This window comes from Nicotiana tomentosiformis, chromosome 8, assembly GCF_000390325.3.
Source record: "Nicotiana tomentosiformis chromosome 8, ASM39032v3, whole genome shotgun sequence".
Lineage (NCBI taxonomy): Eukaryota > Viridiplantae > Streptophyta > Magnoliopsida > Solanales > Solanaceae > Nicotiana > Nicotiana tomentosiformis.
In genome coordinates this window covers 141,282,150-141,306,526 of record NC_090819.1, presented here as the reverse complement: position 1 = coordinate 141,306,526, position 24,377 = coordinate 141,282,150, and the positions used below count along the sequence as shown (strand labels likewise).

Here is a 24,377-nt window from a genome sequence, read left to right as displayed (position 1 = left end):
GCAGCCGAGTTGTGCTTCACGAACGCGAGGGACCAGCCACATTCGCGAAGAAGAGAGGTCTGGAGAGAAAGTTTAAGTTCAGACATTTTTAATGATTTGAAGCTCGTATTGAGGCGATTTTTGGGGGATTTTCAGAGAAAAATAACGCGGTAAGTGTTCTTAACTCAATATTGGTTAAATTACCCGAACCCATGGTTGTTTTTAGGGAAAAGATCCAAAAATGACCTTGTGGTATTCGAAATGGATCAATTATAACCTCCGTTTCAAATTGAGCCTACTAATACCCCTACCGTTAAAGAACGAGCCTAATTCTACCCTTTTCCACTAACAGCTATAACTTAAAATATTTACTTTGTCCAAAAAAAACAGAAAATGACACGTGTCTTAATCAACCCACCCCCGATATTATTTTACCAGCCCCACCTTACTTATTTCACCCACCCCTCCTCACCTTTTTAGCCCCCTTTCACTTAATATCTTTTAACCTAAAAATAAGATATTTCATTGTTATTTCCCCCCATTTTCCTTCTCTTGTTCAATCGGCTCTCCTAGGGTTTTCTGACTAGTGAAGTACGGTGGATCGAAGGAGAATTCCAACTGAAGTTCCGTCTGAAGAGTGATATAATACATCAAGGTAAGTTGTATTTTACACTTTTATCTTGATTTAAAAAAATTCATGGGGGGTTTTAGGTTTGTTTAATACATATGTATAAAGGCCATGTGAATTTGTTTGATATGCATGTTATACATAAATGACTGATTTGGACTCTGTTTTTTTTGGTCTCCTCTTTTACATGTGACCCACTGTTGAAGGATGATTGATAAAGTCGCTATTATTTTCAATTATGGGGGTGATTGGGTAATTTCTCCTGAGTCTGAATTGACAGTCAATGCACAAGACATTACATACCACACTGAAACTTATGGTGTAGATGTTGAAGTGGCCAGTGATTGTGAACATAGCCTTGGTTCCTATGATTTTTCTGAATCTGATTGTAATGGCTATGATTATGAAGAACTTGAGAGTATTAACAAGCAAAGGAAGAGAGTAGTGTCTGATAGGTTAGAAAACTTCAAGGAGTTGGAGCTTGGGATGACATTTAAGGACATGAAAGAAGCTAGACAATTTATCAATTTCTATGCTTTAGCTAACAAGAAAGGGTTATGGGTTGTTAAACGTGACTCAACAAGAAGTAGATATAAGTGTGATACAGGTTGCCCATTTGTATGTCTCATATCCCAGGATGGTAGGACTGCTGGGTACAAAATCAAAACCTTGAATCCAAACCTTCAAAAATAAAAGAGCTAGTGCAAAGACTTTAGCTCAATATTTTAAGAACAAGGTACAAAATAATCCAAAGTATAAGGTAAAGGATATGAGGGGAGAACTGGATACTGATTTAAGTTTGAATGTCACTAAGTCCACTCTAAAAAGGGCAAAAAGATTAGCTCTTGAGAAGCTAGAGGGCAGTTTTCTTGATGACTACAATAAGCTTGAGGCATATGGACAGGAGATTAAGCATAGTAATCCTGGTAGTGATGTAGTCATTAACATATCAAAGGATGCTTTGGCTGAAGGAAAGAGAAGGTTTTTGAGGATGTACATATGCTTCCAAGCTATGAAGCATGGATGGAAAGATGGCTTAAGGCCACTAATAGGCTTGGATGGTACTTTTCTAAAGGGAAAATGTAAAGGTCAGTTGTTGGTTGCCATAGGGCAAGATTGTATGAACCAGTTCTATCCAATTGCTTGGGCAGTGGTGGACAAAGAAACTAGCACAACTTGGAGCTGGTTTTTGGAGCTCTTAAAAATGTCTTTGGACTTGAAAGATGGTGCTGGAGTGACATTCATATCAGACATGCAAAAGGTTAGCCTTTCTAGAATTTATGTCTATGTTTTATGATTATTTATTTTGTATTAACTAGTTGTATTTTTTTCTCTTCTGATTTATGGTAGGGCTTGCTTGATGCTGTTAGTGTTGTACTGCCTGAAGCAAATAAAAAATTCTATGTGAGGCACATTGAAGCCAATTGGTGTAAAAGTTGGAGAAGTGGTGAAATGAAGAAACTGATGTGGTGGTGTGCCTGGAGCACCTATGAAGAGGAATTTAAGGATCAGTTGGTAAGCTTGGGAGAGCTTGATGAAGATAGTGCAAGGGACTTGGTCAAATATCCTCCAAAAGCTTGGTGCAGAGCATATTTTGACACTCAATGCAAGAACGTGATGGTAGACAACAATTTCACCGAGTCTTTCAACTCATGGATCCTAGAGGCAAGATACGTCCAATTATCAAAATGCTAGAGGAAATCAGAGTCAAGGTAATGGAAATGTTGGCTAACAATGAAGAAAAGTTGAGGAGCTGGAATGGTCATTTCAGTCCACAGTGTTTGAGGCTATACAATGACTATAGGGTAGTTGCACAAGGTTGTGTAGTTATATTTAATGGTGATTATGGTTATGAGATAGCAGAGGGTGAAGATACACATACTGTCAACCTTGATCCCAAAAGATGCACATGTAGGCTATGGGAGTTGAGTGGAATTCCATGCCCTCGTGCTATCAAAGCATTGACACACAAGAAAGTGGAACCCCTGACGGAAATTAATTGGTTTTACAGCAGAGAAGCTTACTTAAGAACATATAGGCACAAGTTGCTTCCTGTGAGAGGGCAAAAATTCTAGAAAATGGATCATTCACAACATATGGAACCACCAAAAATTGTGAAATTGGTTGGAAGGCCCAAGGTAAAGAGAAACAGGGAGCTAGATGAGGCAAGAAAGAGAAAGGGAAAGTGGAGTGCTTCTAGAAAGGGTCTTCCAGTCACATGCAACAAATGTGGTGAACTTAACCACAATGCAAGAAGATGTTACAAGGTAAATCATTTATATAGAGTTTAGGATAAACTTTGTGTTTAAGTATTTGATTAATATTTGTCTTATTCAAATTTGACAGGACAACTTCACTGGAAAGGCATCACAACAGAGGAAAGGGAAAGGTTGCAGTCAAACTCAAAGTCAAAGCTTAGTTGGTAATGATAACCAAAGTGTTCCTTATGAAGACCATTTGGATGCTGGAACACAACAATCATTTGCATCCTTGTCTGACACTCAAACTGGAATGCAACAGTCATTTGCATACGGTCCAGAAGTTGAGAATGAAGAAGACCCCCTCTTGCGGCCAATGGTTGTGTCTGAGACACAAACATGGCTAGAGCCAAGGAAGACAAATCATGTTGCACCAATGGCAAGAGCTAATACAAGGAAGATCGAGTTTAGAGGAGATCACACTGGTGCTTCAAATCCAACTAACCTGCCTTATTCGCCAATCAAGTGCACATGGAAGGGAAAAGAGGCAATGACATTAAGCCAACTACAAGAAGAAGGACGAAAGAAAATAATCAAAAGTATGGGAAGCAAAGGGAAGGGAGCACTTGCATAATGTAGTCATGATGGATGGTTTTTGAAGATCTTGTGATTTTTGTAATTGAAATGTGGCTGAAACTTGTGCTTTTTATGAATTTAAGTAGCTAAAACTTGTGTTTTTTGTGATTTCATATGGTTGCAACTTGTACTTTTGGGGGGTTAACCACCCGTAGGTTTTAGGTAGCTTTGAAACTTGGTATTTGTGGTTAACCAATTATAATGGTTATGACAGTTATTCTGGTTAAATTTAATATGTCACAATGGATGTACAATCTCCCCTTAGTATCTTGTTTGTGTTGTGTGGGATTATGGCATTTTTATTTGTTATGTTCTCTCGACATTTTTGCTTTTCCCTTTTTCTTGGTCACTTATCTCCATGACCAAAATGTTAGATTTAACAGAATGAAGAAAACAAAAGGTCATTCATATTGTGTTGTGATATTATATGTGAATAAGGTCTTCAACAAATTCAATAGCCTAGCAACATGTGAATGAATTTTACTGGAAATATAGTTTTTCCATACTTGTGTATTCCAGCAACTTAAGAAAATTAAATCAACATTCAAGCATTTTTCTAAAAGATTAGAAGGAAAACAATATCATTACAATCCTTATAACTATTCAACAAAATACACTACACGAATTAATATATTATACAGATTAACTATAATTATATCCTAAACTCATACTTCATAACAACAACCATAATGCAATGAATCCAATCAAGCATCCACATAAGACATAAATTAACATTCATTGATGGGCTACAGTTTTGCTCAATGTTGCAATAGTTCCGGCATCAATAGCAGCAACACACTCAACCTCAACAATCTTCTTCTTCAAAATATTTCTTTCAACAACTTTTTCGTTCAATTTTGCTATAGCTTGAGCCTCAACGCCAACAACAATATCATAATCGGCCATCTTCTTCTTCAAAATATCTCTTTGCATTTCAGCAGTTTCCAATTTTCTTTTAAGACTACTAATCAAAATCACAACTCTTGGAGGTAATTCATCATCCTGCCACTCCCAATAACCACATGATTTCTTCTGTAAAAATAATGCAACAAAAATAAACCAAAATATTTCATGAGAATCCTAAGAACACTACAAGTAAAGCTTTTGAGAATTCAAAGAACGCTATTAGCCATAAATGATGCTTACCTCTCGGGTTTTGGCCACTTAAAAAAGTGTCTACCCGCATTTTCAGAAGTATATGCCGTAAAACAGTGGGCAATAAGACCACAAAGACACCTCTTCTTCGACCCATATGATGAACTAGAACAATGAGACATACTTATCAATGGACCAATGGATTAACCAAGTAAGGAGGCCGAAAATAATGGTGGAAGCCTAATCTAATTTGGAATTGAAGAAAGCTTGAAATAGTGAATCCTATCAAACAAATGTACATGGCCTTTATACATATGTATTAAACAAACCTAAAACACCCCATGAAATTTTTTAAATCAAGATAAAAGAGTAAAATACAACTTACCTTGATGTGTTATATCACTCTTCAGACGGAACTTCAGTTGGAATTCTCCTTCGATCCACCGTACTTCACTAGTCAGAAAACCCAAGGAGAGCCGATTGAATAAGAGAAGGAAAATGGGGGGAAATAACAATGAAATATCTGACTTTTTAGGTTAAAAGATATTAAGTGAATGGGGGATAAAAAGGTGAGGAGGGGTGGGTGAAATAAGTAAGGTGGGGTTGGTAAAATAATATTGGGGGTGGGTTGATTAAGACACTTGTCATTTTCTGATTTTTTTGGACAAAGTAAATATTTTAAGTTGTAGCTGTTAGTGGAAAAGGATAGAATTAGGCTCGTTCTTTAACGGTAGGGGTATTAGTAGGCTCAATTTGAAACGGAGGTTATAATTGATCAATTTCAAATACCATAAGGTTATTTTTGGGCCTTTTCCCTTATTTTTATTATTTAATTGGTGAATTAAGTTGGAAAAGTTTGAAAACCCTCTTGGATAAATTTGAGGATTTGAGGGCCGAATTATTATCGGAATTTAGTAATTTTGATATGGTTAGATTCGTGGTTGAATGAGCGTTCATAGTTTGTCACTTTTGTCGGGTTTCGAGACGTGGGCCCCACAGACGATTTTTGAGCTAAATTTCGGATTTTTATGGAAAATTAGCATTTTCTTATGGAATTAATTCCAATAAATTTTATTGACTGAATTGAATTATTTGTGGCTAGATTCGAGGCGTTCAGAGGCCAATTCACGAGGAAAAGCCATTGTAGAATAAAGAATTTTACGGTTTGAGGTAAGTAACAGTTTTTAATCTGGTCCTGAGGGTATGAAACCCCTGATTATTGGATTATGTGAGTATTCTGGAGATGACACACATGCTTGGTGACATGCATGTGGGCGTGCACCGTAAAAATTGGGACTTGGTCCATTCCGTGAAACTGTAAAGTTGTATATCTTGTTGCTAGCTATATGCGCTCTCTGTGTTATAGAGATTTGACTGCAAATAATGTTATAAACTATTTTTAGGCTAATGTTGGTACTATTGGGACCCACAGAGGTCGTGTACATGTTGAACTACCTGCGTAATTGTTGTTTTGTATTTAGTCACAATTTATTTGTTTATTTTATCTCAGCCTCTATTGTTCATTATTGATAAATCATATCATTGTTGTTTGGACTGATTTCTTGATTATTGAGAGCCCGAGAGACTGGAGAGAATTATGACTGAGTGAGGCTGAGGGCCTGATTGTGAGATATTATATTATAGCACGTGAGTTATCCGTGCGGATCCTTGTATTATATAGCACGTGAACTGTCCGTGCAACACGTGAGTTGTCCGTGCGGATTCAGATATTTATACTATGGCACGTGAGTTGTCCGTGCAACACGTGAGTTGTTTGTGTAGATTATAGCGCTTGGGTTGTAGGAGCCCCTCCGGAGTCTGTACACCCCTAGTGAGCGTGGGTACCCATTGAGTGTGAGTGCTGAGGGCCGAGTGGTTGAGCTGTTGTGATGAGTTGAGTAATTATTGTCTGAGAGGCTGTACTTGCTTTGCATTTGTTGTTGCACTTGGTTCCTATCTGTCATTGTTGTGAAATATTTGAAGGATTTATATCCAGATTACATGAATTTGAAGTTTTGAACTGTATAAAATTGATTTGACTTAAACTTCCGGATTTGAAAGCATGTCTATTCTTTGTTGGAATTACTGAAAGTGAACTATAACTGTGTAGCTCGTCACTATCTTCAGTTCTTTCTTTATTATTATTACTTGGTGAGTTGGTTGTACTCATACTATACCCTGCACTTCGTGTGCAGATCCAGGTGTTCCCGGGCATAACGGGTATTGATTCTTTCGCACAGCTGATTTTACGGAGATGCTGAGGTAGCTGCCGTGTTTCGCAGACCTTGCCTCTCCTTCCCTATCTCCTTGTTTCCTCTATTTGATCTGAGACTATTATGAACCGTATTTTCCAGATTTGTAATCTTATTAGATGCTCATGTACTCAATGACACTAGGTTTTGGGAGTGGTTGTATCGGTATTTGTAGGATTTGTGGATTTTATTTAAATATTATATTTTCAAACTTAAAATAAATTGTGGTTTACTGAGATTTTCGGCTTGCCTAGTTTCGAGATAGGCGCCATCACGACAGGTTAGAATTTGGGTCGTGATAGTTTGCCAGAAAATTCGTATCATTTATAATGGTAACATAGCTCACTATTTATAGCTGCACATAGGGGATAAGGTCCTAGGATCATGCCCTTCTTTAATGTCAATTATGAGGGCCATCGAAGAAGGTGTGACGGTGAGTATAAATGACAAATTCTGTATAACGGACAATGTACTAAATATTGTGGAATATCCTTCATTAAATGCTATTGGACGAAAGGTATTTATTGCATCTTTACGAACATCATTCTTTTCGGTTACAAACGGAACAGTTGCCTTCGGTCCTAACTATCCTCCGCCTTTGACTCCACGTATCACTCCTTTAAGCGGCCACCTAGCATAACATCGTTTAAACATTTTGATTTAAAAAATGATAACTCATGATACTTTTCCTATTAAAATCTTTTAAAAACAATTAACATAACTATTTGTTTCCACCTATAGGCTATAGGTCATATGTCTTGGTGGACCCTACCTGAATACGTAATCACTTGTGCACTTATTTTACTTTTTTTACTTTATTTTAAAAAATTAATCAAATTAAAATATTTATACTAATACTAAAATGTTTTTGAGACGGATTGAATCGTAGATAACGGAGACCAAACAAGATGATAACTTCCGTGTGTGTTACCCCATATGTTAAACGATTTCGTAAAACCATCGCAGAAAGTTTTCTCCTCGTTCCCCTCGCAGCACAGCTTCGTCTTCGCCAAGTCAATTTTCTATACCAATACAGGTTTCAATTTCTTCCTTTTTCTTTGATCACTAGGATAGTTTGTTGAATTTAATTAAGTTTTTTCAGTTGTTTTTAGTATAATAATCTTTATCTTCATAGCAGAAGTAAGGTGAAACTTGTGAATTTTGAAGCTTTTTTTTTTCCTGCTTTAATTAGGTTATCTAATGTAAAAGCTTGAGCTTTATTTCTAGTGCCTGTGATCCCAGAAATTATTTGCTCTCTTTATTAGGTTCTTAAAAGCAATTTGTTTCTATTTTGCTTTAATTTGTTTTTTAACGTTGCTTCCCTTTCAGAAATAGACTTATTTTCCCCTCTTTTTAGCTGAATTTAACTTGTATAGCCGACCCCAATTAGTTGGGATCGATTGGTAGTTAATTGATCGATTGATCGCGTTGGGGATTATGCTCGACCATGTTTAATTCATAATTGGTTACTGTCTTACTGATACCAGCTTTAGGTTACTTTTCGAGTAGTTTTATGATTCACTGATTGTACTCTAGACATTTTAGTTATGACATACAGAGTTTGAGGTAAAGCTCAAAGGTGACCTTCTATAAGAAGTGGTATATAGCTCAAAGTTGGCCGTATATTGAATCCTGGGCTGTGTGAGGGATAGAGTATATAGCTGACATGGATAATCGACATAAATTTAAACCAATATGCAGTGTAAAAGGAGCTTGAAACTGGTAATGGAAGAAAGACTAGAGAAAGGAAAATGTTGAAACTCTAGCTGGTAAGTCAAATTCTTTGGCAATAGCTTTTCCTTGTAATGCCTCCTGATTTCTATGGGAATCTGGTGTGTAGATCTGCTTATTGGTCTTGTTTTTCCTATTATATGCCGAGTTGCAAAGTGGTATTACTTCCTTCTGCAATTGGAAGTGATTGCTATTTATAAACTTCTTCCGCTTCCATCACCTCATCAAGGTACAGTTTAAAAAGTTAATCCGCAAGCGCAATAGTTGGTTTCCATTTCAGGACCGTTATAATGCTTTTGAGCTAGCCAATGTGTACGGGATACTGCTATATACAGATGCTTGACAGCTACTATTGCATTTCGGCCATGGCAGGGAATGCTACGTTGTTTGTAAGGCACTTCTATGTCAATGGTTAAAAACGTTTGAATCGATTATCAGAATCAAGAAGCAAAACCTTATGCCACAAGAGACGGAAACCCTGCCTTGCCTTCTAATTTATTTGCTGAGTCTCTATTCTCATTGTAGTACAGCAATAACAACACTTGTGAAACTTCTACAAATATTGATTGTCATGAAAATGCTATTTTCCATTATGCAGTTTATAAGTTGGAAATGCTGATTTGGCGGTAATTCTGGTTGCACTTTATCCAGTCACGACTGGTGGGTTTGTTGGCAAATATATACTTCACGGTGATGGTCCTGGAGCAGTAGAATTTCTTAGATATCATTTTCAAGCTTCAACATTTGGTGATAACTCTATTCAGAGCCCAGAGTTGTCTAGAGATTGGGAGGTATTTTTTTCTGTGAGGTATAAATTAAACATTATTAAAGTGAAAAAAGTGTCATCTTCCTGAAATTAATCTCAACCTTTTGCTCTTCACTATTCCCCTTATTTGAATAGATCCATTAATAGATCGTGGACTTGAAGAAAATTGAAAAATTCTGCATCAATGTTGAACTTGTTTAGTCCCAGGAGGCTACCTTGGATATCTGGTACAGATGGTCAGAAAAAGGTTCTAACTTTTACTTGGTTATCATCTAACCATCTAACTTAGTATTGCCTAGTTAGTCGTTAGCAAGTTCGTGCATTATCAATGTGTAGTGAAGGAACATTGTGTTTATCATGACCTGCAGGTAGTTTTAACTGCTGTAGAAGTAGAATCTCTTCGGTCAGAAATTGCTGCTTTGGAAGAAAGAGAAGCTCATTTAAAAGCGCAGTAAGTTGATGCTTTCACTGTGCTCTCATATTATGCCTCGTGCACCTCTTTTATTTTCTTTAAACACATTTGTGTTTGGTGTGGTTGGCTCTTTGATGTGATTGTGCTTTGATTTATTACCTGTGGCAAGGAGAAGGGTTCCCAGGCATTTTGCTGGTTAATTTGCTCACATATTTCTAGGTCATATAGTTTTGTTAATTTCTCATTATGATGCTTTGTAATGTGGGAAGTTTTAATCATGGAGTAAGTTACTGTCAAACCTCTTGCATAATGGAATAGGAGGACCTATTCCTTCATCTCTTTGGAGGTAGTCAGGTAGATTATCAGTGTAATGTGAAGTATGAACACATCCATAGATATAAATATAACCAACATTGGCTGCAGTGTAAAATCAGAGGTTTACGAGCAAAAGCATAGAAGCTTCGCCAAGTTTTATTTATTTATTTTCCTTAGCTGACTTGGCCTTTGAACAGTCTTTTTGCACATTCTATGAATGTGCTAAGGTGGAACTATGACATGACGTGTAATAAAACTGTGCTATACACCTGAACTCTCCATGTGTGACTTGCTTCAGTCTTCGATTATGAAAATCCTTCGGTAAGAGGATGCATTCTAAGTGCTTTCTCCACATCTGGCTAAAATAGAACCATCCGGGATAGTTGAGTGGATAAAAGAGGAAAACAGAAAGCAGGAAATTCCTTTTTTTCCCTTGAAATGGAAGAAAGCGGGAAATTCTTCTCATCTACCACTGAGAACAAGGGTGGAATCCTGACAGAGGCTAATTAGATGAATTCTTTCCACCTGCCTAAGCCTTGACGGCAGAGCTACCTAGTACATGGCTCGTGGGAGGCAGTTGGTCCTCGGTGGATTAGTCGAGGTGCATGCTAGCTAGTGGGGACATTGCCATTATAAAAAGAAATAAATAAAAGGGGAAAATAGCAGGAAAAGTGAACATCCTGCTAGATATTGCTGTGAGAGTTCTCTTCAGTCTTCAATGAACTAACGCACTTCCGGTCCATGCTTTTCAAACAAGAAAAAACATATTGGGAAGTGAGTATTGTCGATAGGAAAATCGAATTAATATTATTACATGGCATAACTGGCTTTCTAGATAATGAGAGAAGACATGAGTTATCAATATGATGGCATGCTTTGGAACAACTTCCAGTATATTTTATTGAGAACTCATGGATTTGTCTAAGCAGTACTCTTATGTCAGTTCTGATATATCTACGTATATCTTTCTATTCACAGATTAGAACATATTGATGAAATACTGCAGTCAGCTCGCTTGTCGGGTTATTTATTTGTGAGAACGGTACTGAACACAAACATCTGTCCTTTTCTCGATATCTCTTGGATTTTCAAGATTAACTTTGTGACAATCTTTTTCTTGCTTTTGTTCGACAGAGATGGGCGGCTTTACCAGGAGAACCTCTTCCAATTGATGATGACACTGAAGTTGATGACTGGCTTCCTAGATTTCTTGTCCTTCAGGGATCGTGTATTTTCTTGTATTCATCATCCACTGGTAATTTCACTGAAACATTCAGTTTCAAGTGTCATGCATTTTCTGGTATTGCCCTACATTAGTGGTAGTACATTATTCAAAACTTTTGATGATGTAGCATGACGCTATGTGTTTTCTCTCTTCTCCCAATTTTGAGTTTCCATAAGAGGCAGAATCTTTCAACTAATTTCCGGGAAATCTTAAATGATTTCTTATCAGCTTATACTGAGTAATGGTATTCATTGTAGTATAATGGACTCACCTAAAAAAAAAAAAATCTTGGTAATAACTGTGAATATTACCATACCAACAATCATGAGTTCACAATACACCTAAAGAGCACCTAACCACACATCGACCTTCTAGGAAGATTAATGTGGAGAATTAGGCCTCAGAAAAGACTTTCTAGTTACACATGATTTTTTGTATCAGTCTATTGTTCCTATAGTTTCTTCTAGTCTGGATTAGAAGTTCTAATCTATGTACAGTTTCCTTCTGAATCTTTACTACAACTAGCTCAATATTTACACTTTGTTTCTTGAAAATTGCCCAGTTCTTTGCCCTCCATGTATGGTAAATGATAGCACTCCATATAGCCGCTACTGTTTCCTTAGTTGCTTGCTTCCAATGCTTACTTCTGATTCTTTCCATTACCCTCTTCACCTCTCCTGCTTGAAGTTGGATGCTCAAGTGCACTGGTCCATGCACATTCTGCAAATAGATGCGAGGGAGTTTCTGCTGTGTGTGTACTACATAGGCAGCATTCACTGTTATCCACTTGAATACTCAGTTGTCGAAGCCTATCTTTCGTCAAGAGTCTGTTCTGTACAGCTAACCATAGAATGAACCGATGCTTTGGTTGAGCAATAGCAGTCCACACCAGGTCAGCAGTAGGCCATTTTGTAAGATTACCTTTGAGAGCAATGTAGCTTCCTGTAATAGAATATTTGCCATTTAAGTACCAAGTGATCATGTCATCCTTCAGAGAGTTTATCTTCTTCCAATACCAGCTGCAATCCAGAGGGGGCCTATGTGTCCAAATATTATTGTCATGCTTCATATACACACCATGTACCCACTTCACCCATAAGGAGTCCTGCTTCTCTGATAGTTGCCATATAAGCTTGCCAACAGATGCAATATTCCATTGTCGACAGCTCTTAATATTAAGTCCTCCAAACTTTTTAGGCACACAGATCTTATCCCAAGATATTAGTGTTGTCTTCTTCTTCTCCTCTGTACCTCCCCGTAAGTACTCACCTAAAATTTGCTCATATAGTTTGATGTGCGCGTTAAACTTAGTTGAAAAGTTTCAGCTATCCAAAACATGGAGGAAATATTTATTCGGTGTGGGTAGAGAATGGTGTACCTTATATGATATCCTCCCCCGCCCGCAGTCTATATGGTTGAAAAAATTCCAAAAGTTCATCCTCCAATTCCCCTGTTCATGTAGGTGGAGGAGGAAAAGTACCTGTGGTAAGAGTAAAAATTGTCGATCTCTATTTGGTATTGCTCACTGTTAAGTTATATTGGGATTGACTGACATTATAGCTTGCATATGCTTAATTAATCATGCCGTCAAAGCATCTTGATGTTGAAATTGCCATCTATATTTGATATGGCTCACCGTTTAGTTATACTGGGATTAGCTGACTTTGTAGTTTCATATCTCTTAATTCCTCATGAGCCTCTTGCGGCTCGCTATCTTCTCTTGATTTAAAAACTGCCATAATCTCTTTATGTACTTGGATATTCTGATATCTAGTAACACCATGAAGAGTGTTCTGTTATCTTTTAACACTACAAAGAGGTTATTTCGTGAATAAATTTGAGTAAACATGATGCAGATCTGAGCCCTCAAGATTCGACCCTCCTATCAGATGTTGTTGAAGTTGGAGCCCTGCCTTGTCTGACACGAGAAGACGGTGAAACTCGGTATTGCTTTTATATCTCAACTCGTCATGGGTTGCGATATGAATGTTCTAGTGTTTCTAAAATACAGGTAATGGTTGTATCTGGATCATTTACTGTGAGTACCCAGTCTTTGTTCGTTCTACTATCTGTTGATTATAGACCATGCGTGTACATGCAAATTCATATGCGCCTCTCTGCATATATTGATCTTTTCCATTATTTCTATGCATGATATGATGGATTTCGAAGTGCCTGTTGGTAGTACTAAAGACTAAATGTATTGCCTTGATATCCGAACATAAAAATGCTTTATTGGAATCTTGTCTTTTCAAATTAGTCTTCCCTGGACGATTAGATATTTTCAAGTCCAGATCATTATAAACAAATGGACCGAGTACTTCTAACAGTAACTAATACATGTATTTACCAATGTTGGGTTATAAGCTTTTTAGAGCTTAAAATAAGGTGAATGGGAAATAGAGGTAAAAATGAAATTTTAATTTTCCCTCCTTTACAAGGGAACATTGTCACATATTGGAGGAAGAAAGCTCATTTATTGAGTATATGATTACTCTTCTAGCTCTTAAAGAGTTGAGAAGAAGGCAAGCATCGCGCTGTCGTCATCGTCGCTCGGCTTCGGATCAAATTTATTTGTTAAATACTACTCCCTCCGGTCCACAATAAGTGACCAGTTTGCTTTAGGCACGCCCATTAAGAAAATACTAAATTCTATACAAAAAAATACATAGTATGACTAAACTACCCTTAATTAAATATTAATGTGAGGAGTAAAAAAACTTTTTAGGGATATGCACATAAGGGCAAAAGAGTAAAAACAAATTGAATTTTTTCTTGATTACATAAATGGACATTTATTTTGAACCAAAATGAAAAAGTAAATTGGTCACTTATTGTGGACCGGAGGGAGTAATCTTTAATCCAAATCGACTGTTTCTGTAACGGAATTTAAAGTTTCCCTCCGATACTATTTTCCCGTTTCATTTTTGCGTAAATAGTCATTTACGTAATAGCCGTTTTACGTGATCATTTAAACCTAACCTGCTGACTATAATATAGAAGGCCATTCCCTCAGATTTTCCTTACGAAAATTCTGAAATTTCCTCTTCTTTTCTGTATTATTTTCTTACAAAACAAACAACGTAAGTGTGATTGCTGCCGCCATTTGTGTTCGTTGAAACACTTGGGTTTGAAGTACCGCTACACCAATGTGTAATCCGTTCTATCCTGAGAGGACATAATTCATAACCTCGGGTACTAGGAGTGGATTAAGTTCCTTAAGGAAACACTAAATTCAGTGAGCTCGGATTAATTTCTACTTCTTCTACATTTCTGTTTATACGTTGTTTTTCTTCTCCAGAATTATTTTACAAATACAGTATACTAACAACCAAGAGGTTGTGAGTTCGAGTCACCCCAAGAGCAAGGTGGGGAGTTCTTGGAGGGAGGGAGCCGAGGGTCTATCGGAAACAGCCTCTCTACCCCAGGGTAGGGGTAAGGTCTGTGTACACACTACCCTCCCCAGACCTCACTAGTGGATTATACTGGGTTGTTGTTGTTGTAGTATACTAACAACCAAAATCTGATTTATAGATTCATACTCCTTTTATCATCTACCTGAATGCTTCCTTTTGCAGGTTGATTCCTGGTTGGCGACATTACAGAATTGAGTCTGAGCTGCAATCTAATAGCACAGCACCTGATGAGTTAACTAAGACTTGACAAGTTCTTCTATCAGTATTCTGTAAGAACCTGTAAATAGGTCAAAAATGGAAGCAAAGGCATTATCATTTACTTGGAAGTCGATTGCCAATTGTTAGTTTTCACCATTATTCTGTACATAGCCTATCTAACTGCCCGTTCAAGTTACCATTTGAATAAAATGTTTCCAGTTTAAGGATTGTTATCATCCATTAATGATGTCCTGGAAACAAAGCAATGTCTTTCAGATTGTTAATGGAATGTCAAAGCGAATAAGGTATTCCATCTCATAGCCGATAATACACCCTTTTCGTGCAAGTTTTTCTCCGTCTCATATGCATTGATTTTGTGATCCCTTTTCAGCAAATATACGAGTTAATACCCTAAAACCCACTTAAACTATTCGGTATCCCCAAAACCCCCATGAACTATATTGCTGCTTGTATTAAAACCCCTTCGTCGCTGAACTGACATAACATGCGTAGATACTCGCTTTGGAGCGCGTGGTAGCTGAAAAAAGCCATCAAAATGACCCACCAAACATCCCTCTTTCAAATTTATTTATTTTAATAAATATTCTCCTTATTTCAATTATATCCATCTTTCTTCCTCATTTTTCACCATTCTTCCTTGTTTTTTTCACCTTCTTCATTTTTAACCTTTTTTCTTCATTTCTTCGTATGGGTTTCCTCTGAAAAAATTTCTCTCTCTTGTTTCCTCTGAAATTATTTATTCTTGTTTTAGTTTTCTTTCATGCCTTACACATATTGTTAAAAGAATACCAATTTAAATCATCTTATTAAACTCAACACCTTGTAAAGAATAAAGTTTAATCTATTGAACCTTTTTATGTAATCTAGAATTAGAGAATATAATTGCTGAGCAATTGATTTTTTATTTGCGAAATTTTATTTTGTGTAATCTTTTTTATGCAATACAAGATGACTTTTAAGAAATATAACATTATATGCCTTTATTTATATTTTAACTGTGCTACAAAGTGAATATAAATAAGGACTTATCAATTGGAGTGTAGCATAAAGCACAATCACAATTAAACCTAAAATTAACACCGTACATTAGATATTATTTTGGCCAAAACTCCTAGAATTAATCAATCATTCAAGAGTAATATATCATGAATAAACTATATAATTTTTTTTGTACAAACCATAAGTTAATATAGTTGGACAGATGTACCTTTAAAAGTACGATATGAGGTTTTAATATATAGGAGAATATAATTTAGGGGGCTTTTGGGGACACCAAATAGTTTAAGTAGGTAACTGAGGAAAAAGTGATAGTTTAGACGGGTTTTAGGCTGAGTTAAATAGCCATGTATAGTGCTACATGGCACGTTTTTTAGACAATTAGGAGCGTGTACTAGACGCACCTCTAAGAATGCAATGAGGAAGTTTTAATATGAAGGGTAATATAGTTCAGGAGAATTTTGGGAATACCGAATAGTTTAAATAGTAAAGTGACAAAAACTCGACCGTTTAAGTACGAAGCACAAACCATATTTTCCAAGCTTCGATAATGTGCCTAAGGCTTCTGAAATGATAAGACTAAATGTTGTCATCTACTACTACTACAAGTCTTGTATCGGAAAAACAGGCTCTTTTGGATTTATTATAAATTCTCTTAGTTCCTGAAATTCTCATCTTATCCCCAAACTAGATCAAGATTTTGTAAACAAAAAGACCATTTGTAGCGTTTTTATTTTTTGAATGGTGGTGACACGAGAATATTTCTCCCTGCTAGGACTTATTAGAGAACGTTTCTTAACAAAAGGCCTTGGCTCGAACTGCGGGAGTAAAGAACTTATTCGAAAGCGTTTAACCTTAAAGGCCTATTCAATTTTCGACGTGAATTCAAATTAGTCAGGATCAATGTGTTTTGGATAGCAGATGTCTTTAAAAAAAATAATAGTGTAAGTTGTGTTCTCGTAATAATGCAATGGCACAATGACTGCTTTTCTTTAATAATTATAAAGGGATGTCCGGTGATAAATATTAATCGGGGATAAACAAGAACACAATAATTTTTTAAGAAACAAAATCTAATGATGTCAAGAATCACCACATTCCATCAACTTTTCAAATCAACAATAACTGCATAATGATTTCCCATTTCACTTTCTTTGAAACCATTTTGTCGGAATACTCAACCTTAAGTAACGACAAGCTCATTATACTAGAAAAGGATGTTGAACTCATGTTACACCACTCATTGATTGAATCATTTGTTAATCACTCAATTAACTTGTTAAGCACTGTCACCTATTTGGCCTCCATATTTCTCATTAACAATGTGTAAAAACGTGATTTAGTTCTAGTTGGGGAAAAAAGACGATTTTAAACATACAGATTTAGTTAAGAGAATATACGACGTCGTACACACAATGCTTATACCGACAGCATAGTTAACGAATCAGATTCGTTTTAATAATTTCGGTTTATGATCAAACCATTCTGATTTCAGCCCAACAAATTGGGCTAGGGTTTTAAACCCAGCCGAATCCCATACTCCTCGCTCTCACGCTCCCAAAGGCGCGTGCAGATATGACCTTCTCAGATATCAACATTGGGAACTATCACATAAATTTGCTTCAACTCTATTTTCTCACACTCTCACACTTCACGTCAATTGGCTTCTCTCTCTCTCTCTTTTTTTCTCGTAAAAGCCGAAGAGATGAATTCTCAGATTTGCAGATCTGCTTCCCGAGCTGCTAAGTCTCTTATTTCTGCCTCCAAGCAGGGTTCTCGTGCTTTTTCTGGTAAATTTTTCATTCCATTTCTTCATTTTCATTGCTAATTATGTAACTTATAATCTGAGGATGTATTGATGTTTGTAATTGCAATCATTTTTAATTGATGGATTTTGAGCTGGTTATTTAAAAAAATGTGCAGTTTTGAGCTTTTAATGTAAAATTTATATATACTCAGAAATTATGTAAAAGTACCATAAGAATCAAAATCTATTTAGTGAATAATATTTTAGAAAATGCTTCAAAACTAGTAATGGGAGAAGGAGCTATTTTACTTTTGAGTAGTATATATGTTTCGCGTTTAGAAAATATTCTAGTATATATATATTGTAAATGTTTTAGTTATAGATTGTGGTTGTTACTTGTTTCAACATTTATATTCGTGTATAAAAGAGGATTAATTTTGATCTTTAGTATACTGTGGATCCAACATGTGCATCTGCCTCAAACTTGGACTATATATTTGTATTTAAAAAATTAAGTAGAAAAGCTAAAATTTGTTTATATTTTAAGTGGTGTACCTGTGGCTTCAAATTATGGATTTACCTCCCACTGATTTGTATGACTAATGTATTGTACGTCTTCTTGTTCTAGTGATCAAGATAGTGTTTCTTTTGCAACTTGTTTAAGTCACCTAGCTTTGCTAATTGAAGATGATCCATTTTCCTATGTGTTTGATTACTTGTTGGGAATGGATCCCTTATGTGTCATTTATGTTTAAAGACTATATATATGTGCTTATATAAAAAAGGCTGATTTCCATTAAAAGGGAATACTAATTAGAAGAGTCCGAATAAAAGATGTATTTCTGAGCTATCTTTGTTGCAGGGGGGCGAGCGGCAGCTGCAGCAGCCACAGTTTCTTTGAGAGGAGTGGTGCCTTCTCTAGCCTCATATGGCAGGACGGAATCTGGAAATGCATCTAGAGCTTGGATTTCTGGTGTCCTTGCCCTTCCTGCAGCAGGTTTGTATTATAATGTTGCTCCTCGAGCTTATTTCTCATGGACTTGTTGCCCGCCCATATGTGAAGCCTCTTGTGGCAAAATTTTGATTTTTGAGTGAACTTCTTTCCTGTACCAGTGTACCTTTTCTAGGAAGTAGTTATTGCCATTTATGTGCCTATGTACGCCTTGCTAGGACAATTACAACAAGAGTCTTGTCAAAACCTCGTCTGCTCCTATTTGAGGAGCCAGAAATACTCAGTTCTATTACCGGTTTTCCTTATTTCTGTTTTCGGTTTAGTGGTGGGGCTAGGGGAAAAGGTCTTCGTATTAAGAAAGTAAAATTCCATGAAAGTGTGAGGGTTAAGTACCATCACCTATACTTAGAAGAATAATGGTTAATTGCTTCATGTGGCTCAGAGTAAAGTTCTTTTCTTTTTCTCCTTATAGTTAATGTGGTGCAAGTGGGAAATCAGAAGAAGAGGAGTCTTGTCTCTTGCTTAATATTGGCATTATGGCATCTGGAACCTCTTCTATAACAAATAGTCAATGCTCGTGCAGGGGTATGGGGTGAAATTGTTTGCTGTACTTGTGCTCATAATATGAGCATTTCGTTCCATTTCTCCCGTACAAAAGCTATAACTTGTCCTCCTTTGTTTCTCATTTTGGTTATATATGCCTCTCGAGTCATAAGAATGTTCGCTCACATCTCTCCTTTTCAATGCACAAGCTACTTATCTTCTAAAAAAAAAAACTCACTCACATTCTCTTCTCCTCTATCCTTTAGCACATGCATATACAGAGTGTTTTAAGAGTGAAATCATGTTTGAACTTGTTTAAAAAGAAAAAGGAAAGGAAAGAATAGAATCATATTACAAGTGATTAGGAGTGTCAATGCTTCGGTTCGGCCGGTTATTTTATGAAATTTATACCATAGCAAATTTTCGGTTATTCCAACCAAAATTAGACTTTTCGAAATCGTTCCAATCATCTCGGATTCTCTTCGATGTCGGTACGGTTCGATTAATTTTTCGGTGTTTTCTTTAAAATGTCATGCAAGAGTCGCTAGTCGAAGTTAGAATTCGATAATGTTTACTTGCATAGGACTTTGGCAAAACTCTCTAGACATTTTTACTATTTTAAAAGTGATGATCAAAGGAACATGAAAGACGTCCAGAATAGAGATTCATCCTACTATTCAATGATAGCGTAAAATAAATTAAGCAAAAACAAGAAAAATATAAATCATGTGAGTGGAAAGATACTAATCGAAGTTTGGGACTCAAGAATAGAGCTTATTGAAAGATTAGTAACCAACAAAAGAAATCTAAATTATACGAGAAGGAAAGATATTCAATACCTTGTGGCTTGCTACTGAAGATCGTTGGAATACCTAGTGGCTTGCTATTCAAGATGAGTAGTAGAATAGGTTTGAAAGTTGAGACTTTGGATATTAATTATTTGGTCACTTGTAGCCATTTCCATAATCCCAAGACCCATGGAAAAAAAACTTAATGAATATAAAATATATTTTTCATATATAAATTTATTCGGTACGGTTATGTATTTTTTTGGTTTATTTTTATAAAACTAAAAACCTACCCTATTATTCGGTATGGTTATAAGTTTATATAAAAACTTACGATTTTATTAAAATAAACCTAATAATCGGTACGGTTCGGTTTGGTGTAGTCGGTTTTCAAAGATCCATTGCCACCTCTACGAGTGATCACGGCAATTGCTTTGTTTCCTTATCGGGAAAATAGTAACTTGTATTCTAATTTCACTTTTTCCCTCTCTTCATTGTTTAGCTTACATGCTCCAAGAGCAAGAAGCACATGCTGCTCAGGTACCCTATACTCAGCCTTCCTCTTGATTGAGGTGTTATATCATTCTTCTCTTTTTAATCACATTCATTCTTTTTAATAACATACATGATCTGTTTTTCCCTTCTTTTAAGATGGAGCGCACCTTTATTGCCATCAAGCCAGATGGAGTGCAGAGGGGCCTGGTATGATAACTGGTTTTCATTGCTGCTTCCTTTACTTATATAACCTCACATTAATGTGCTTCCCCTATTGAAGTGGCAGCTTAAGTACTTGCCATTTTCATATTTTGATGCCTTTTCCTTCTCTTCATCTCTAGTCACAATCCTACCGTCTAGCACTTGTGTGATGGGAAAATATATTCTCTTTCTGATTGGTAGATAAATTGTTGTTGCATTTTAGATTTCAGAAATCATAGCACGCTTTGAGCGCAAGGGTTTCAAGCTGGTTGCAATCAAAGTTGTGATTCCTTCCAAGGAATTTGCGCAGAAGCACTATCATGACTTGTCAGAGAGACCATTCTTTAATGGCCTATGTGATTTCCTTAGCTCTGGCCCTGTCCTAGCAATGGTTAGAGAAATTTTAACAGTCAAATGTCATTTTACTTTTTTGCCAAAACTGTTTCTTTATGAGTAACTCCATACAACTTTTCTTCAGGTTTGGGAAGGTGAAGGAGTAATCAGATATGGAAGGAAGCTTATCGGAGCCACAGATCCACAAAAATCCGAACCTGGAACCATCAGAGGTGACTTAGCTGTTGTAGTCGGAAGGTAATAAATTTTTTCCCTTGATTCCAAAGTCGTTCTGCTCGTATGATTTCATAATAATGTTAACACAAGCTGCTTTACAGGAACATCATCCATGGTAGCGATGGCCCCGAGACTGCCAAGGATGAGATCAACCTATGGTTTAAACCAGAAGAGTTGGTTAATTACACAAGTAATTCAGAGAAGTGGGTATATGGTGACAACTGAGCGAACGTATTCTACCTTAATCTAAATTGCCACTAGATCGGCATGAAGGGTAGCATACTCATAATTTATCAGAATAAATCGGATGCCATTTTTCCTTAGGCTGGTAGCAACATTACCTCTAGCATACTGTTACGTGAATCACTCCAATAATCATTTGTACTCAAATATTGGACCCATTTTTCGTGAACATCTTTTTTCCTGTTCCCAATGGGAAGATCAGTTGGAACTATTGATCCATTTTGCTTTTACTTTAACTAACTCGTTAACACTACGTTATGGATTGTGGCATGTTATAAGTCGCACCCTTTTGCATCATTGACACTCGCTTCCAACTCCTATTTAACTCGCACCTAGTTTGCAAAATGATTATTGTACAGGTCCTCCATCTCCCATTACTTGTTGGGATTTTTTTCCAAATACTCAATAGTTTTTAATAATAATACTAGCAATTTTGGCATACACGACTCTAGGGGTGGCAAGCGGGCGGGGCGGTTCGAATATGGATGGGTCAAAATGGGTAATGCAAAAAAGGCAAAAAAAGATAATTATCTGACCCGACCCATTTTGCCACCACTACACGACACATTGACGTTTACATGAGAGATGGTGTCAAAAATAACTTCCACGGGGATTCGTTTATTGGCCGGATTTCCTCGTGGCGGAATGCAAGATAGTTGTGGTCCGGCGGGAAGCGAAGAGGACAGGTTTGAAACTCATTCGGTAATCTTCTCCTGAAGGTAGGCATTTCCCCAAGGCACTGATATGATGACTCTCTCAGTTACACGTGTTTTAGGGAGTTGAACGTCTTATTCTTATGAGTGGCCTATGTGAATATAAGCTAAGAGCAAGGATTCCGGAAAGTAAAATTCTATTCGTGTCATGGAAATCATGAGAGGAATGAGTTTCCTGGCATGCGCTTAGGGCGAAGACATCAAGGTCTCTTTTAATTTCCCCATACTTTTTTCCCATGAGCATGGTTTTGGGCTAGGTTACAACCTCAAGAAGAGGATTCCTTTTTATTTTGAGAAATGGTTTCGTCACCCATCACACGGCTCTCAAACCCAACCTGTGGTGGATCCCGGGAGACAAAGTCAAAACGCAACATCCTTTGCCCCATACTTTGAGATGCTCCTCCCCGCCGATTAAGGAGTGAGGCTGCTCGGGAAACTAGCGGCTCGCAGCTGTTCAGCCACTTCTCTATGAGATAGGAGATGTGCTGCTGACTGGGTTCAGGACATAACCATCGTCCGAACCGTGTGCTACCAAGTCCATGGGTTGGAACCCATAACAAACTGAAAAAGCACTTCTGCCGGTCGACGAATGCGTGCGGAGGTTGTAGCAGTGTTGAATGAACGTAAAGCCCTCCTCACTGGTTGGCAGAGACCCTATTCGATCATATGGACCTATTCTCATTTATGGCACAGTATCCCAAGCAGTAAGGCTCTGTAGAGCTAGTCTCCCTTGAGACTTGCTGCCGCAAAAGCTCTTTTTGCTGCTCCTTCGCCTGCGGATTAAGCTGTAGAAGGCAGACAAATCGATCAGGTCGAATAATCCGTTCCAGTTCCTGCTACCCCTCTTGCCGCTCGGCATGAATGAAGTTGAATACCCGATCTTCTCGAACAGAGCTTAGTCCTCTTCCCTGCTTTCTTTCGCTGACCCTATCCACCTCCTTTGCGGAATACCAGAAAAAGAGATGAATTAGCGGATCATAGGGCTAAGTCGAAGCATGCCTGAACCTTCTTCGTCAGAGACTGAGTTAATAGACAATCCCACTTTGGAGACTTCCCTTCGGGATAGGTAGGATATGGTGCCACAAATTGTAATCTACTCGGCAAGCGTCGATTCTTTGCTGGAGAAGCCTAGATCACTAGTTTTGGACTATCGAGAAACCACGTTAAAATGGGCTCACAGACTACTTCAGGGCTGGAGTGAAGAGCCACAAAAGCACCTGTGAGGAACTGGTTCAAAAGTTGTTTACCTTGTAGACGGAGGAGATATAGAAAGTGTGACGTGCTTGATTCATAAGATTCTATAATCAATAGCACCAGTATATTATTTTACTTAGCCTGCCTCGCGCATAGCGTGAGATTAGTGCACCGGCCTGATTTTTTTTTTTTGAATGTAGGATAGTTGTGAAGTGCTTTTCGATTCGATTAGAAGTGGTATGAGGGTGCTTACCTGCTTGGTAAAAATAAAAATAAGTCCCATTTCGGTTTTGAGGTACAATATTAATTCGGATGATGGTAGAAGATGAGAAAAGATCAACGAGTTCTAAACGACTGAATTTGATATACAACTAGACGGTAATAGCAATTTCTAAGTAGAAAAGGTAGTCCTAATTCCTATGACGCATCTTTATTCTTGTTGTTTAACCATTTGGTATTTGGACGTTCTTTTTTTAAGGGGAAACCTAACAACCATGAATTTTTTCATTCCGAGGACTCTAACCAATTTAATGAGATGATGGTAGAAGATGAGAAAAGCAAGAACATGCATTAATCAAAAATGGTTACGTGATAAAATTTTATGTGCAAATATCTTTTCATTAGTTTGGTATAAATAATGAGTGTGGGTAAATTTTTACCAAGTATATATTGATAAGGTGGGAAAAGAAAAGGAAAACCAAAATGTTTTTACGTTTCAAAGGCATAGACGGTTTTAAGACAACTGAAAACGGGGTGGCCTATACGTCTCTTTTAGGAAAAAAGAATAAAAATATTACAGTCAAAACTCTCTATTACAATCGTGTTTGTTTCGATATTTTTTGGCTGCTATATTTAATAAAATACTATTATAGAGAATATATAATATAACATAATATGAAAAAATAATTCCAAAGAAAATTTGGTTGTTATAGTGAATGTTATTATAAAAGATAATTGTTATAAAGAAGTTTGATTGTACTTGACAGTGGCGGAGCCACCTTATACGAAGGGGTGTCAAATGACACCCCTTTGCGGGAAAAATACACTGTGTAGCTAGGTAAAA

General features: G+C 37.0%; 3 protein-coding genes across 6 annotated transcripts; all 3 read left to right on the top strand.

The window, feature by feature from the left end:
* Nucleotides 1-1,376: 1,376 nt before the first annotated feature.
* Nucleotides 1,377-2,302, top strand: LOC117273837 (uncharacterized). Its single transcript, XM_033653035.2, has 2 exons — nt 1,377-1,868; nt 1,958-2,302. Exons 1-2 carry the CDS (start codon nt 1,377-1,379, stop codon nt 2,300-2,302), a joined length of 837 nt encoding a protein of 278 aa, XP_033508926.1.
* Nucleotides 2,303-7,658: 5,356 nt separating this feature from the next.
* LOC117273838 (uncharacterized) lies at nt 7,659-15,197 on the top strand. 4 transcript variants are annotated; one of them, XM_070182901.1, is made up of 8 exons: nt 7,659-7,824; nt 9,118-9,310; nt 9,421-9,532; nt 9,654-9,736; nt 10,991-11,054; nt 11,147-11,267; nt 13,094-13,248; nt 14,816-15,197. In XM_070182901.1, exons 3-8 carry the CDS (start codon nt 9,470-9,472, stop codon nt 14,846-14,848), a joined length of 519 nt encoding a protein of 172 aa, XP_070039002.1. In that variant the 5' UTR covers nt 7,659-7,824; nt 9,118-9,310; nt 9,421-9,469; the 3' UTR covers nt 14,849-15,197. The 4 variants fall into 4 exon arrangements, with proteins under 4 accessions (XP_070039002.1, XP_070039003.1, XP_070039005.1 ...); XM_070182902.1 differs by having other exon boundaries at nt 9,118-9,327; XM_070182904.1 differs by having other exon boundaries at nt 7,667-7,824; nt 9,171-9,310.
* Nucleotides 15,198-17,484: 2,287 nt separating this feature from the next.
* LOC104084708 (nucleoside diphosphate kinase 3) lies at nt 17,485-21,618 on the top strand. The gene is made up of 7 exons (XM_033653036.2): nt 17,485-17,658; nt 18,478-18,612; nt 20,401-20,438; nt 20,550-20,600; nt 20,818-20,985; nt 21,073-21,185; nt 21,266-21,618. Exons 1-7 carry the CDS (start codon nt 17,574-17,576, stop codon nt 21,387-21,389), a joined length of 714 nt encoding a protein of 237 aa, XP_033508927.2. The 5' UTR covers nt 17,485-17,573; the 3' UTR covers nt 21,390-21,618.
* The last annotated feature ends 2,759 nt before the right edge of the window (nt 21,619-24,377 follow it).

Excerpts from the sequence above, each read along its gene's own strand:
- LOC117273837 (XM_033653035.2), top strand. The coding sequence starts at position 1,377 with ATGAGGGGAGAACTGGATACTGATTTAAGTTTGAATGTCACTAAGTCC. Across the intron at positions 1,869-1,957 it reads TCATATCAGACATGCAAAAG|GGCTTGCTTGATGCTGTTAG; the intron begins GTTAGCCTTTCT and ends GATTTATGGTAG.
- LOC117273838 (XM_070182901.1), top strand. The coding sequence starts at position 9,470 with ATGTTGAACTTGTTTAGTCCCAGGAGGCTACCTTGGATATCTGGTACA. Across the intron at positions 9,533-9,653 it reads GTACAGATGGTCAGAAAAAG|GTAGTTTTAACTGCTGTAGA; the intron begins GTTCTAACTTTT and ends CATGACCTGCAG. Across the intron at positions 11,268-13,093 it reads CTTGTATTCATCATCCACTG|ATCTGAGCCCTCAAGATTCG; the intron begins GTAATTTCACTG and ends AACATGATGCAG.
- LOC104084708 (XM_033653036.2), top strand. The coding sequence starts at position 17,574 with ATGAATTCTCAGATTTGCAGATCTGCTTCCCGAGCTGCTAAGTCTCTT. Across the intron at positions 18,613-20,400 it reads CCTTGCCCTTCCTGCAGCAG|CTTACATGCTCCAAGAGCAA; the intron begins GTTTGTATTATA and ends TTCATTGTTTAG. Across the intron at positions 21,186-21,265 it reads TTAGCTGTTGTAGTCGGAAG|GAACATCATCCATGGTAGCG; the intron begins GTAATAAATTTT and ends GCTGCTTTACAG.